General features: G+C 36.5%; 1 protein-coding gene across 1 annotated transcript; it reads right to left on the bottom strand.

The window, feature by feature from the left end:
- Positions 1-1,027: 1,027 nt before the first annotated feature.
- Positions 1,028-11,557, bottom strand: TTC14 (tetratricopeptide repeat domain 14). Its single transcript, XM_045903311.2, has 12 exons — positions 11,233-11,557; positions 10,653-10,777; positions 10,343-10,542; positions 9,340-9,424; positions 9,046-9,175; positions 8,611-8,766; positions 7,906-7,977; positions 7,380-7,499; positions 7,154-7,276; positions 4,410-4,527; positions 3,362-3,471; positions 1,028-2,552 (listed from the first exon to the last, which is right to left on the bottom strand). The coding sequence occupies exons 1-12, from the start codon at positions 11,391-11,393 to the stop codon at positions 1,643-1,645; spliced, it is 2,310 nt and encodes a 769-aa protein (XP_045759267.1). The 5' UTR covers positions 11,394-11,557; the 3' UTR covers positions 1,028-1,642.
- Positions 11,558-14,530: the final 2,973 nt, after the last annotated feature.

Consider the following 14,530-nt stretch of genomic DNA (forward strand, 5'->3'; position numbering starts at 1 on the left):
TAAGGTACTATCCTAATTTTCTTGTACCTGAATGTAACATTAAGCCACAAAGACACCTTGGAAAATTATAGTTCTGGTTGATAGTGATGCTCAGAGATTTTTTAGTAAATGGTGTACATAAAATACTGAAGATGTACTGGCAATTCCTAAAGATCAAAGACCATGTCGAGATACTGTTCACTCTTTACAAAAACCACTATGTAGGACTATGTAGGGATGATACAGGGAGCTATTAATACATAGAAAGAACCAGGGACTCTTTTAAGATGAGTTTCTTGGTACAAAGATGAATGACCTGAGTGATCTTTCTACTGCTATTAGCCATGGTTTTTGACCAGTTTCTTTCTCTGTTTCACTGTAAAGCAAACTTAAGCTTTTTCACTAGGCTCCCAATGCTAAAGTCTGAAGGCCACAAACAGGACATACCCAGTTAGAATGATTTAGAGAGATGTAGCATTAAAGGCCTGTTGTCACTTAACAGTGTCTAGAATCTGAAATTGGAAAGATTCTAAAGACCGTTATAAATCAACAACCATGACTACCATCTCTATCTCCAAATCTCTGTTTTCAAATTTGGAAGGATTTTTATGATCTAAGTCACTTCTTCAGCTCTAGTTGCTGGAATTTATTGAGTAAAACCAGGCTTTGGTGGCCTTGTCATTTATTCAGACCCTAAGAAAGGAGGCATCAAGGGAAGTGTCAGGAGAGAGGTATTAAGAGGAAATGCAGGCCAGCTCTAGGCGAATTAAAACATGCCCAGTGCCTTCCCAACTGGACATATGCAATACTGGGACAGTTTCCCAATTTTCTTTCCCTTAGGGGAAAACCAGATTTAGAGTGTGTTTCTCTTGCCACTGCTGTTTTTGCTAAAAGGATTCTTTTTATTCTGATCTATTCTTGCCTGGTATGTGGTCTCTAAGGGTCTTGCCAATGTTTAAGGTTAAGAAATTTCTTAGGGCTATACTGCTAACAATAAGGTTAAAAAAAAAAAAAAAAGAAAGAAGCAAAATGGGCCCCTATTTTCAACTTTCATGGCTTTATTCCTAAGGTACTTGTTAAGCTGGCACACAAACCATTTTTAATTAAATCAAACTTTAGAGGTCAATTAGGCAAGACAGATCATCTGTATATAATCTTAGAAGTTATACAAAAAATGTGGTATTTAGATCAATATAAAACGGTACTTAAGGAACAATCAAATACTATGTATCTCTTTCAAAAGCTGAGGGAAAAGAAAGAATTTAACAGGAAAGACAATGAAATAATTTTTGAAGAAAACAATCCAAGTGTTCAATGAACAAATTTAATTTTCTCTCAAGCAGCAGGATAAGGTGGACCCAAGAAATTCTTATATACTATAATACCATGAGGAAGCAATACTTTTGGGAATTATCTTTAGGTGAAGTTTAAATCATCACAGTAAGAAATACTATACAGAAACATACACATGAAAAGCCTAATAAATCAAGCTGTGAGGAGACCTACAACTGAAACAAATCTACTTTGAGAATAGCTAAAATGCATCTGCTTTCTGCAATCTCTACAAATAAAATAGCTTTAGGAGTAGTGATTCTTCTGGACTAGAAGACCCAAAACTTTCATTAACAGCCTTTTGTGTAACGGTGCTAAATCCCCTGGCATATTATTTTTTTGGCTTATTTCCTTTTTCTTTCTCAAATGCAGCTATCTGATTAAATATATTGAGTAAATTCTGAGGTAAATTTTTTTTAACTCCACTTTCTGACTGCTCTTTGCTATTCAGGCCATCTGCCTCTGGAACCTCTGTTTTAATATCCTCTTCATAATTATCCTCTATTTCATATTCTCCTTGATTTTTATTTAATGGATATCTTTGCTCATGTCTACTAAAATCACGTGATCCTGAATAAGTGTATTTTTTATATTTTTCAACTGACTTACATGAGTAGTCTGAGCTTGCTGGTGAAGTGGAATGCCTCATGGAACCTGGCTCCCACCTTCTATAGTGCTCTTTTCTTCCCTCAGTATCTTTTTCAAATCTTCTATAACTGTAAGTTTTCACTTTGTCCTCTGAATTCCTATAAGAGGAATCTGAGGAATCTCTTCTACTGGAAAAATGTTTTTCTGATTTATATGGTTTTTCTGTTTTGCTACTACTTGCCTGAGTATAAAAATCTCTTGGATCTTCAGACCTACCTCCAAAATCATCCGGAATTTCAACTGAAGATGAAGAGAGAGGGCATCTATCTTTCTCTTTTACCTGTTTCTTTTGATATGGTAACCTGTCCTGCTTTTCCAGTAGTTTTTCCACTTCTTGTTTTTGGTTAAGAAAAGATGCTAAAGTATTGGTTGGAACTGGGAAGTACTCATCTTTCCTATTCTGATCTATCTGACTTGAGGAGGCCTTAGCTAAATGCTTTTTGGAACTTCGAGAAGACTCTGAACGGTTCCTCTTATGTTTCTTATGCCTTTTGTGACTGGAAGAGGAAGAGGATGATGATGAAGAATCAGATTCATCAGCAGAAGAAACACTTGAAGAGGAAGAAGTTGATTTTCTTCTTTTCTTCTTTAGCCTAAAAAATATCGTTAACCCATCAAATATGTTAAGTACAAAAATGTTTCTTGATTATCCATAAAGATTCTAGTCCTACTTTGTTCTCTTTAAAGGTTTCATAAAAGCTGTGGCTTTAGATGAGCAATTACTATAATAACATCAGTTACTACAATATCCAATTTTACTACCAGGCATGACTTTTGGGGAAAAAACACTGTGTAGACAATTGTCATTGAAAGCAAATCCATTATTTCTGAAGACACAGTCACATTTCCAACACTGTCTAAAAAATTTAAGTCTATGTGAATACATAAAGGAAAGAAATGAAGTTTTGGATCTGGCTACCTCTAATACATAGTTTCTCTACCTCAGCACTATTGACATTCTCACCTGAATAATTCTTTGTTGGTTAGGAAGGGTGACAGTGGGGGTTGGGGTATCACTGTAGGATGTTAAGCAGCACCCCTGACCTCTACCCACTAGGTGTTAGTACCATTCCACCAGTTATGATGACCAAAAATGTCCCTGGGGGGACAAAGCCATCCCCAGGTGAGAACCACTCCTCTGGTTCTAAAACATTTCTCCCTAAAATACAGATAATTAAAACAATTTATTATATAAAGATTTTTCTTTTTTCTTGCAGAACTCTACCTTTAGATTCCACTTAATTTCTTTTACAGAAAAATGTGTGGTACACATACTTACAAAGTATCACTGATTATGATTCAATACTTTTTTTTTTTTTTTACTTACTTTAACCTCCATATGGCACTTTGGTTCAAGTCAGTAGTTGCTTTAAGTTAAAAAATACTGAATATTATAGTTTACCTTTTCTCCTCTTTTAAGAGCTTACGCAACTTTTCTGCACTTGTTTCTATTTTCTTTGTTTTCTGCTTTTCTTCCTTTTCAGCTTGTTTTTCTCTTAATTCCAAAGATTTCTTTTAGAACCCAGATATCGGAAAAAACCACACGTTAAAAACAGCAGAATATATAAAACCCAGTTTTCAAAAGACCACCCCCCACCCACCAGAAACCAAATGGGGTATACACAAATCACCATATATCCAGCATTAAGTATTTTTAACATGTAAAAAATTAATCATACAAGTGTTTGGCATTAATCATTGGAATAGCCAGAACAGCATTGAGGACCATATTGCAGTTGTTATTCCATGAAAAAAGGGGAAGCCATTGCATTGGTACCCATGACCCAGAGTGCAAGAAAAGAAAAAAATAAAATACATGAAAAATTATTTTTAAAAAAATTGAAAAATTTAGACAGGACACAAATTTTATAAATAAAATTCAAATAAATTCCATTAAGGTGAATTGGGGGAGGAATCACCATGTTCAAATACAAACCATTTAAAAAATAGCACAACCCAGTTGGACGCGTGATTACGTAAGAAATCATTTTCCAGTTTGAGGATGGGGATGAGCAGCACCAGATGTCACAGACACAGCAGCAATGGTCCAATTCAGAAGAAAATGCATGAGAAAACATCATCATCAGTATTACAGGAAAAGGCAATTTAAAATTATTTCTCAAAGAGGTTTTTATAATTAGCTCAATCACAGCAACAACACTGCATTTGTAACCACCAGGAAAGCTTACTATAAGGACAGTTCTCAAAACCACATACCACATGTAGGCAGTAGGAATTTTCTCATAGGACTATTTTTACTTTTGAGTACTAACAAAAAAGAAAAGGCACTATGAAGTAATGTCAAACCCAATCTGGAAAAGTTGTATCTAAAAAGACACTTTTCATAATGCCTTGACTAAGTAATCTAGAATAGTATTTCCTATAAGAAAGTTAAGTTTTGGCATCAATTTCAACTATCACTAAATTTCTAAGAGGAAATAAAGAATCACCTGCATATATTTATGAAGCTTCTGCAAAGCATCCTCTGCATCTTTAAAAGTCTCATCCAAAGCCAAAGCTTTCTTGTAGTAACTTTCAGCATTTAAAAACTTTTCTTCTTCTTCTAACCTAAATTTGAAACAGATTTAGCTTTTCATAAAAACAAAAATTCTCAAATATGCATATAGGTCAGAAGCTTATATGAGAGAACTTATTAGAGAAAAACCATGTTTGGTAACATTTTTCAAATTGAGTAGTACCTAAATCATGTGCTTTTTACTGCTATTTCTTTGGTAAAAAGGCCACATAAAACAAAACAAAAAATCTAAACTCACAGATACAGAGAACAGATTGGTGGTTGTGTGGGGTTGGGAGGGCGCTGGCGAAATGGGTGAAGGTGGTCAAAATTACAATCTTCCCGTTAAAAGATAAGTAAGTCCTGGGGATGTAATGTACAGCATGGTGACTACAGTCAGTAATACTATATTACATATTTGAATATTGCTAAGACAGATCTTAAAAGTTCTCTCAAGAAAAAAAAATTGTATCAATGTGTGATGATAGATGTTAACCAAATGTAATTATTTTACAATATATACATCTGATAAATCATTATGTTGTACATCTGAATCTAATATAATGTTATATGTCAATTATATTTCAATTTAAAAAAAGTAGGAATTCATTACTGGTAACTAAAGCCATATTGTATGTCCAGCACTGGGATTTTAGTACGATACGTGAAAACATAATTAGCCAAGGTTTTCTCTAAATTTATTATAATCTTGGGCACCTGGGTGGCTCTGTCGGTTAAGCATCTGCCTTCAGCTCAGGTCATGATCCCAGGGGTCCTGGGATCGAGTCCCACATCGAGTCTCACGTTGGGCTCCCTGCTCAGGGGGGAGTCTGCTGCTCCCTCTCTCTCTGCCTCTCCCCCATGTTAGTGCATGCTCTCTCAAATAAATACAATTCTTAAAAATAAATTTACTATAATCTTGAGCTTTAGCACAGAATTACATAGGTTGGCTTTTCCTAGTAGTTTATGAAGAATTTTCCTTTCTGCAGAAAAATTTCCCCAGAAAATTTACTAGGAAATACCAACACATACATGTATATCACAGCTAGCTGGTACAAAGAATTATTTGATGAAACTCATGTCTATGCTATGAAAAATCAGAATTAGAAAGTTTGTATACAGAGCAGAAAAGGATTTGTAAAATATTTTCAGTTTTTTGAAAGTACGAAACAATAAAAAAAAAAAGTTAACACCCCCCCCCCGCCCAAAAAAACCCCCCAAAACCCCACAAAAACGCAGTGACTTCAATGGGATCACTTTTGTATCAGACTGAATATGGGCAGAAGGGGACCAGCTGAAGACTATTAATATTAACATTTCTGGCTTGGAAAACATGTAGATCATGTTGCCATCCACTCAGCCAGAAGACACCAATTTGTGGGTAATAAGACAGCCATATTTTATTAACTATTTACCTAATGAGAAAGTAAAAAGTTGCTCCAGTCACTTGGGTCTAAACAGAAGTTCTTTTTTTTTTAAAAGATTTTATTTATTTGACAGAGAGACACACAGCGGAAGAGGGAACACAAGCAGAGGGAGTACGAGAGGGAGAAGCAGGCTTCCCACAGAGCAGGGAGCCCGAAGCTAGGCTACATCCCAGGACCCTGGGATCATGACCTGAGCTGAAGGCAGACGCTTAACGACTGAGCCACCCAGGCGCCCCATTTTTTTATTATTTTTTAAAGATTTTATTTATTTGACAGAGAGAGACACAGCGAGAGAGGGAACACAAGCAGGGGGAGTGGGAGAGGGAGAAGCAGGTTTCCCGCAGAGCAGGGAGCCCGGCTCCATCCCAGGACCCTGGGATCATGACCTGAGCCGAAGGCAGATGCTTAAAGACTGAGCCACCTAGGCACCCCTAAACAGAAGGTCTTGAGTTAAAAACAGATATTGCAAAACTCCTTAATTTGGAATTCTGGAATGATCATACAAATCAGAGTAATTAGGCAAATTCATGAAACAGAAAAATGATAATTCTATTTAAAAAAATTAGATGCAAAAGGATGCTATTGTTATAAATTGTTTTTTAATTATTAAAGCAGGCTGTTACTAAAATTATTTATATTGGAATATTATGTTTTTTCACAATATTTTATGAATTAGACTAGCCTGTTAGTCATTAACAGGCTATAGATACAACAACTAAGCCAGGTATTATGCCAGCATATCAGGACAGTAATATAAGTTGCAGGGTTTGTTCTTAATGATTTGCTCTTCCATTTAATCTGAATTTGTGGATTTTATTGCACAGAGCAGAGCAAACAGCAAACATAACAGCAAAATATTCACAATTAACTGTACAACTCTCAATTCAAATTTCTGGCATTATATGATGAAATGAATTAGAAATCAAATTCCTATTAAAGCGAAAACTTCCTGTGTATGTCCAGGAAAAGAAAACGTACTTAATATATGTTCAGAACAATAAACTTAAGACACTAAAATATCTCCAACCTCCAATCATAAAGAACCTCAGTAATAAAGAAAAAAAGACTAAAAAAAAAAAGACTTAAAAAGGACTATATTTAAAAAACATTTTCAACCAAAATTGAAACTAAGGGTGTTTTGAATTAAGTGAGTTAAAGATGCTATTTCCTTATGTTAAGTTCAAGATTTTATATATAGTTGTTGGTTGAACATTAGATCTCTACTTAATTTTAAACAAAATCTGATACTTACTGCCCTCCTCTTTCTACAAGTGTCTGGCAGAGGTATTTTCTTGCATTCCTATGAGTTGGACAGTTTTCCAATGCAAGCTCAAAATCTTCTATTGCTTTGTTCAGACTTCCTTTTGTTGCATATCTAGAGATAGGAAATAAATTAGAAGAATTTATCTTGTGAGCTATTCATAAATCTGGTACACATCTACCTTATCAATATTCCTTAAAAGCCATGATTCACTTACAATGCTCCACGAGCTACCAAAGCTTCCACATTTTGTTTGTCTATTTCCAAAGCCTTATTGTATTCATTCATAGCATCTACATGGCGTCCAACCTTAAAATAATCAACTCCAATCTTCACACTAAAAAGACATTTGCAAAGCATCACACATATTTCTCAGAATATCCAAACATAATGTTAACGTGGATAAATTTTTAAAACAAACCTCATGTGGTTAATATTTAGTCTTCAATACTCTCAATATACCTAGGAAGTATCCTGCCTTTGGATAATTTCATAACAAATATTTATGAAATCGATATATCAATATACTAATTCCTTTTGAAAAACATGGAAAATGTTGGTTAAAACAAGTCTGTTAAGTTTACAACATAATACCATTTACATCTATAAAAAAGCTAATGTCAAAAAGGCATTTTAATTCATTTATAAACAAATTTGGTCTTAATAATGATTTAAAAATGCCTGCCTTATTCTAACTTTTAGACTAAATAATGCAACTGCTGAAAGACACAAAGTTTTCATACCATTTTAAAGCCCAAGATGCAGACTGTTTCTTTCTTAATGCAGAAGCAAAATCATCTTCAGAGAAGTTTTTGCTATTCAAAGAAAATAAAAATCAAACTATATACTTTTTTTTTGGATAATAATATTTTATTCTGACAGATAAAAATTCAACACTGAAAAAGTTAAATCCTAGGCAAGAAATTTATATTCCTTCCACAAGAGAGTATTTTTTTTCAAATTTTTATTTGAATTCTAGTTAGTTAACGTAGAGTGGAATATTGGTTTCAGGAGTAGAATTGAGTGATTTCATAACTTCCATATAATACACAGTGCTCAACACAACAAGCACCCTCTTTAATACCCATCACTCATTTAGCCCATCCCCCACCAACCTCCCCTCCATCAACCCTCAGTTTTTCTTTATTAAGAGGCCCTTACAGTTTGCTTCCCTCTCTTACAAAATAATATTCTTAAACTCTCAGAAATGACTATTATTGTTAAACAGTATTTTTAACATAAAATTCTTATAAACTTTCTGCATCTTTTTCAACACATGTAATCACAGCAGACTCCCATTCCAGAAGGAAATGGGATCACCTAGCTCATTCACTCTTTCGCATATTGCTGCCACCAGGCTTAGAATAGTCAAATATGTGTCTCAGTTATATAGTTTTTGAGCTCAGCACCATTTACCTTACCGCTTAATAACAACTATTTTACTATACCTTTGTAGGCCTCTCATTAAAGATGGTGGATTAGATTCATCTATTCCTAGTTTTCCTAGAAGGAATTCAACTACTCCTGGATTAACAAATCCCAAGGAACTCTGCATGATATTTTCATAGGATTCCAAAGAATTGCTATTTAGTTCAACACTTCTCCTTAAAAAACAAAAAACAACAAAACACACACAACAAAAATATAAAAAATGACTAACCTAATTAGCATGTCCCATTTCTATTAAAGAAATACTCATTTTTATACATGAAGGCGTGGTAATATTATTTTGGTTTCTCTTACTTAAGGGTTATAAAAATAAAATGAGCATATTTTGAAATAAGAGAATTTTCTACTTTGTCAGAAATTAGACACAATTTGCTATTTTTAAATCAAGAAACTGTTTTTGCAATTAACTTCTTTAAGTAATATAGACAGATTACCTGTAGTATAAAGGAAGCTCTTCAGAACTAATTACACCTAATTTAATACCAGATAGATGTGGTGGAAGAGATGAGCTATATAGAGACACTGCAAGCTTTTCATGGTATCTGTCAATATCTTTGATTCCAGCTTAAAAAAATAAGGAAACTAAGCTGATTAACAAGAAAACGCAAACTAACATAAAAATACATAAATCTTTCCAAACACTACTCTCATTAGACAGATTTTCAAAATTAATATGAACAAAAATCTGACAACTGTTACTTTTTTATTAATATGATGAAACTGATCACCTCGAATAATGTCACCATTTTGGTAATATGATAAAGGATCCCCGTGACTACTGTGAGAAGGCACATCTCTTAATGGACAAAGAGCCTGTAATGAGAAGTATTTTAAAATGTCAGACATTCTGTTCTTTGGTAAGAAGTATCATCTTTTATCCTAGTTGTTCAGTATAATCAGCTAACAGTTGACAAGAATGTTAAAAAAACAACTAGCACTCTGAAGTCTAAATTTAAATAAGGATTTTAATTATAAGCAACTCCTGTGCCTAAAAACAGTAAAACAAATTTTCTGTTCAGTTCAAAAACTATTTGCATTTAGTTTCAGGAATCAAATATAAGTATGGGTTATGAAACAAGAGGATAATTTATGCTTGTTAAAAACAAAGCCAGAAAGTATGAGAATTCAAATGAAAACTAAATGCGAATTCTCCAAAGTTTGTGTCTGTTATCCAGTCTATCCTGCTTTTTCTTCTTCCATCATCTGCCTTGACAGGTAGCAAATATCAAACCTTTTAAATTGACACACTATTTCAAATTCAAGACAATTCATCTTGGGCAAAGTATCTTATAATGTGTACAAATCATTTACATTTAACTACTGTAAATATAAAAATAAGAAATTTGTTTCCAAATTATCCACACGCAGGTATCTAACTCCAAATACTAAATAAGTAAGAACATGTTCAGCTAGAAGAAATAAGCCTGGAATACCAATCAATCTCACCAAATCCACTGGTATCTCTGAGCATTTAAAGGACTCTATCCCTGCAATCCAAAGGGACCAAATAAACCCCCCAAAAAACGAGAAACAGAGGAGGAAACTAAGTAACTACATCACCGTTAGTAATTTTTTAAAAAGAAAACGTACTTTTTCTCCAATTAATATTTATTTCTCAAAACTATGTCAGCGGGGTACACCCAAACACAACTGGATGCAAAGACATAATTCCTGCATTGAGAGGACTCTTACCAAAAATAGAAGCAATCAAATAACTGAAAAGTAACTTACTGTGATTTCTAAGTGAGAAATATCTCTTATGATGCCACTGCCTAAACAAATCAACACCATGAAAAACCCAAATTCCCGAATGGAACTAATTCTTCCAATCACTATATCACCACGCTCAATATCTCGGAAAAAGAGCTCTCTCCGGTCCATACTAGGTATCTCCATGAACTGTTCTAAAGGTGGCATGATTGCATAACCATCTAAAAAAAAAAAAATTAGCAAAATTACTAGTAAGAGCATTGTACTTTCCTTCATCTCAGGTGCAGTGAAATACCCCAAACCGCAATCAAAATATTTTAATAAAACTCACCTTCATTGTCTTCATTGACTTCAGAAGTTGCAGGTGCATCTGATTTCCAGGAAAGTGCAAAAAGCAAATCTGCTTTTTTGGAAATGAATTTTTGTATTTCAATGTTGTCAACTCTCTTCTCTTTTCTTAAAAGGAAACAAAATTTATGAAAACTGGTTTATGGGCAAAACTTTTCAGTACGTCCAAGCTTATGCTCATGGTTTTCATCGCCCAATCGGGTCCATCCCAAGCTCCCGGCCGTACATTCTCCGAGAAAAAGTTTTAATCAGGGATTCCCTCATTCGCCAGCCTGTAGGTGGAGGGCGAGGAAAGTTAAAAAGTAACTCCCGAAGCTCCAGATAACGAAACCTAAGGGATTTGGGCTAGGCAGTACCAAAGAAAAAGTTCTGCCCACATCCCCCGCTTTCGCTCACACCCGGAGCGCGGACCCTCCTCCTCCCAGCCCTCCCACCAGCGCCGCAATCCTCACGTGCTCGCTGCCGCGGCTCTGCTCCTTCTCGATTCAGCCACCCGGCGGCGGTAATGGGGCCCCGACCTGCGTCCCCTCCCCTGTCTCGCAGCGGCACCGCCGTCCCATTACCTGCCCTGTAACTGCTGCTGGGGCGGCGGGCCCCGGGCAGGCTCGACCGCCGACCCTAGGAGGCTCCGGAAGTGCGGATTGTCCTGCTGTTCGCTCCGGAGCAGGGAGAGCAATGACGGCCCATGGTAGTTCAGTGACTGCCGCATTAGGTCCCGGTCCATGGCTAGAGATTGCTGGACCCAACGACAGGTGGGCTGCTGGCCCCCCGTTCCGTACCCACTACTTCATCCTGGTGGTCCCGGAGGCTGCGGAACGGGCCTGGAAGCCGCCGGAAGCACACATCACAGACACACAGTTGTCTTCCGGAAGTGTTCCGGGACCGCCCCAAGCGGCGGCGCGGAGGAGCTGCGCGGAGGAGCTCCGCCTCGGTCTCGCGAAATGGAGCGAGACTACGGAAGCCGGAAGCGCTGGGCTAAGCATTTCCTGAGCTAAGGGCTGCTTACCGGTCTGAGGTAGTGATGTGTGAGAAGTTTGTTTTTTAAAATTTCTGTGATGTTATTATTACGTTGAGATGGCCCGGGCTCAAATCTAGGCTAAATAATAATTCACCCACCTATATACTGAGGCGCTTCTAAGTGCCAGTGCCAGGGCGAGAACCCCAAACGAGTTACAAAGGTTCTTCCTTCAGAGTACTCGCTGGATGAGTCACTATCTACGTCTCAGACATAACCACATAAAAATGACTGCTCTGGGAGATTTCTTGGAAGTCTAAGGCCAGAAGAAAGAAAGGATACTAACATTAAGCACCGGAATTGTGTTCTCCATCCATACTCCATTCACTGTGATGATTTTTAGAGTTAGCTTAAAACCAGAATGGCTTTAATGTCTAGATATATGCATATATGCATTCTTTTTTTTATTTCTTTAGCTTATTTAAGTGGCTTCTAAAAACTTAGTGCCCATAAGATTTACAGTGTAGTGTTGTGTACATTAAAGTCAATATATTGTATGTATGGATAATTCGAATGATTTACAAAGGTAATTGTGATTTAGGCCTTTCCCCCCCCTTAGTTATTGACTTGAGAACTTAAATGCTTTAACTCATTATACTCTCACTTTAGAGATTGAGGAAACAGGCCCGAGAGTCTCAATAAATTGCTCAATATCACCCAGCTGGTAGAAGTTTAGAGTTAGGGTTCCAACCTTGGTCTTAATAGATCTTCACAGACAATTGCTGGAAAGAGTATATTTATCATACAGAAGGCCTAATTTCCTCTGATTTTGAGATAATACGACTTTGTTTTATTTCACTATATTAAAATCCATGCCATCTAAATATGTGTAGTTTAGTACAGTCCTCTTGAACAAAAATAAATGGTAGCAGTTATTCTGCCTCCTCTCCAGCTGTGTGTTTTCGTTGTCTCATCACCTGGATAGAAGACCCTGTCCAGAATACAGTGTATGCCTCTACCCTGTTTTTGAAAAATCCAGACAAATAGTTTACTGAGACTTGAGAAGATGCAACAAAGAAGGATGCAAGTTTAAAAGATAATACATTTCAAGCCACTATGAGCACATAAGGAAAGTTTACTCAATGGTACAGACTGATTTGTGTTAAGCTACAGCTCTAGAGAATGGCTGATATTAGGAAAGAGAGTGCTGTCACTGAAAGCCAACCACCAAAATGAACTATATAGACATTCGGTAAGTCATGTGATTTTAGTTAGAGGTGATCTGTTATTAAAGATTTAATTATCTCTGGAGGGACTGAGAAGCCCAGTATCTGAGAACCAGATGCCAGACAGTGGCACTTAGTCTGAGAAGGCCAACTTGTTGAAGCCATTCTTGAGTAGAACATGCCTTCATCCCTATGGGATCTATTATTTTTCCTAATTTTAACACCAGAGTAAACTCCAACCACCCCATGTCTTGAATATCTAAAATTGCTGTGGTATGACCATGGAAAGAGGAGAAAGTAACTGCTTTTAGAGGGTAAGCACTGTTCCTCAAGAGTGAAATTTATTGAATACTTGCTGTACACATAGTAATGATGGGGAAAAAGGCCCACAAAACTTCCAGGAGGTATAATCAAAACTCAGGCTGGGTCCTATCTTTGGTTGGTGCTGGCCTTAAATGGAGGTAGTCACAGTAGGTAAGTGCCAGAGGCAACCTTATTCTTCACTTTTCAAGTACTACTTCCACAGCATGGGGTTAGGCCTTTTTCAGTTACAGATGGATTTGAATTAATTTTCTGCTGGGATAGTATCCTTTGACTTTGGAGGGGACTGAGTACTGGATGGTTGACAGGATTGGAGGGAATGAGGAGAGGAAGTGAGGGGGATTGGTTTTGCATTTCATTTTGGAGAAACTAGTCCCATATTCAGGATTTCTCAAGGTGGACATAGAAAACACTTTTCTTTCACTTCTTGCTCTAATTTTTTTGTTTACTGGTTTGACCTTTAAAAGAATCTTTTAAAAATCTTTTTTGATAAGATTTTCAGATTAAGCAGTATGAATAATCAAGTGACTATGGGAAAGAAGAGCAGTTAAGGCATTCAAGACAGATCTTTGGTGTCTGGATCCTGGGCCTATTTTTATTGTGATATCAAATTCCATTTTTAAATAAACACAATAAACATCTTTTAACAAATACTCTCTAGGCCTTGGAGATACAAAGATGAAAACAACTGATTCTTGAGTGGTGCACAGTCCAATAGAGGATCAGACATAACAAGAAATGGGGCACATTGTAAGTACTATTGTCGTGGACACCTACTAGGTGTCTGCTTAGATCCCTTATTTTTCTGGGGGATGAGGTAGTGGGAGTTGATGGGGGTAAGAGAGGAGAGGAGGAGGCAAGTATGTGCCTTCCAGGAGGAGGGAGCAACATAATTAAAGAAGTAGAGATGTGAAAAAGAAAGATGTGTTCTGGAGACAGCAAGTGTGAAGTTGAGGTAGGTAGGAATATTTTAGTTATGTGTATAATTTCAGGTAGGCTATATATTGTTGGGAAGAGACCCCTGTTTCCTCTGTGTGAGAACACACACACACACACACACACACACACATTAAATGTTTAGCAAAGAACACAAAAACTTAGCCAGAGCAAGGTAGCCACAAAAAGCAAAGGCAAAAGCAGCATATCTCAAAGTAGCTTTTCTTGGATCCCCCAAGTTTCCCCAAAATAACATGCAGAGCTGCTAGTGATACGATATGCAAAAGATGAAGTCTGTCTGGATCTCAGAAACTTGTGTATTGCCACATGGGAAGGACTTACACAGATAATCTGTGACTATATATGAAATCTATAGACAGGTTTTTTTCTAGTTCTTGATTCTGATGTAAACAATTTCAAAAA

The sequence above is a fragment of the Mirounga angustirostris genome, unplaced genomic scaffold (assembly GCF_029215605.1).
Source record: "Mirounga angustirostris isolate CCGP_5_RB_7025 unplaced genomic scaffold, mMirAng1.0.hap1 SCAF_1, whole genome shotgun sequence".
Taxonomy (NCBI): domain Eukaryota; kingdom Metazoa; phylum Chordata; class Mammalia; order Carnivora; family Phocidae; genus Mirounga; species Mirounga angustirostris.

What these genes read in the sequence shown, in the direction of transcription:
- TTC14 (XM_045903311.2), bottom strand. Translation starts at nt 11,393, where the DNA reads ATGGACCGGGACCTAATGCGGCAGTCACTGAACTACCATGGGCCGTCA. An exon ending in TTTCTCACTTAGAAATCACA is followed by an intron (nt 9,425 to 10,342) that starts GTAAGTTACTTT and finishes TTCTCATTACAG; the next exon opens with GCTCTTTGTCCATTAAGAGA. An exon ending in CTTGTAGAAAGAGGAGGGCA is followed by an intron (nt 4,528 to 7,153) that starts GTAAGTATCAGA and finishes TTTCAAATTTAG; the next exon opens with GTTAGAAGAAGAAGAAAAGT.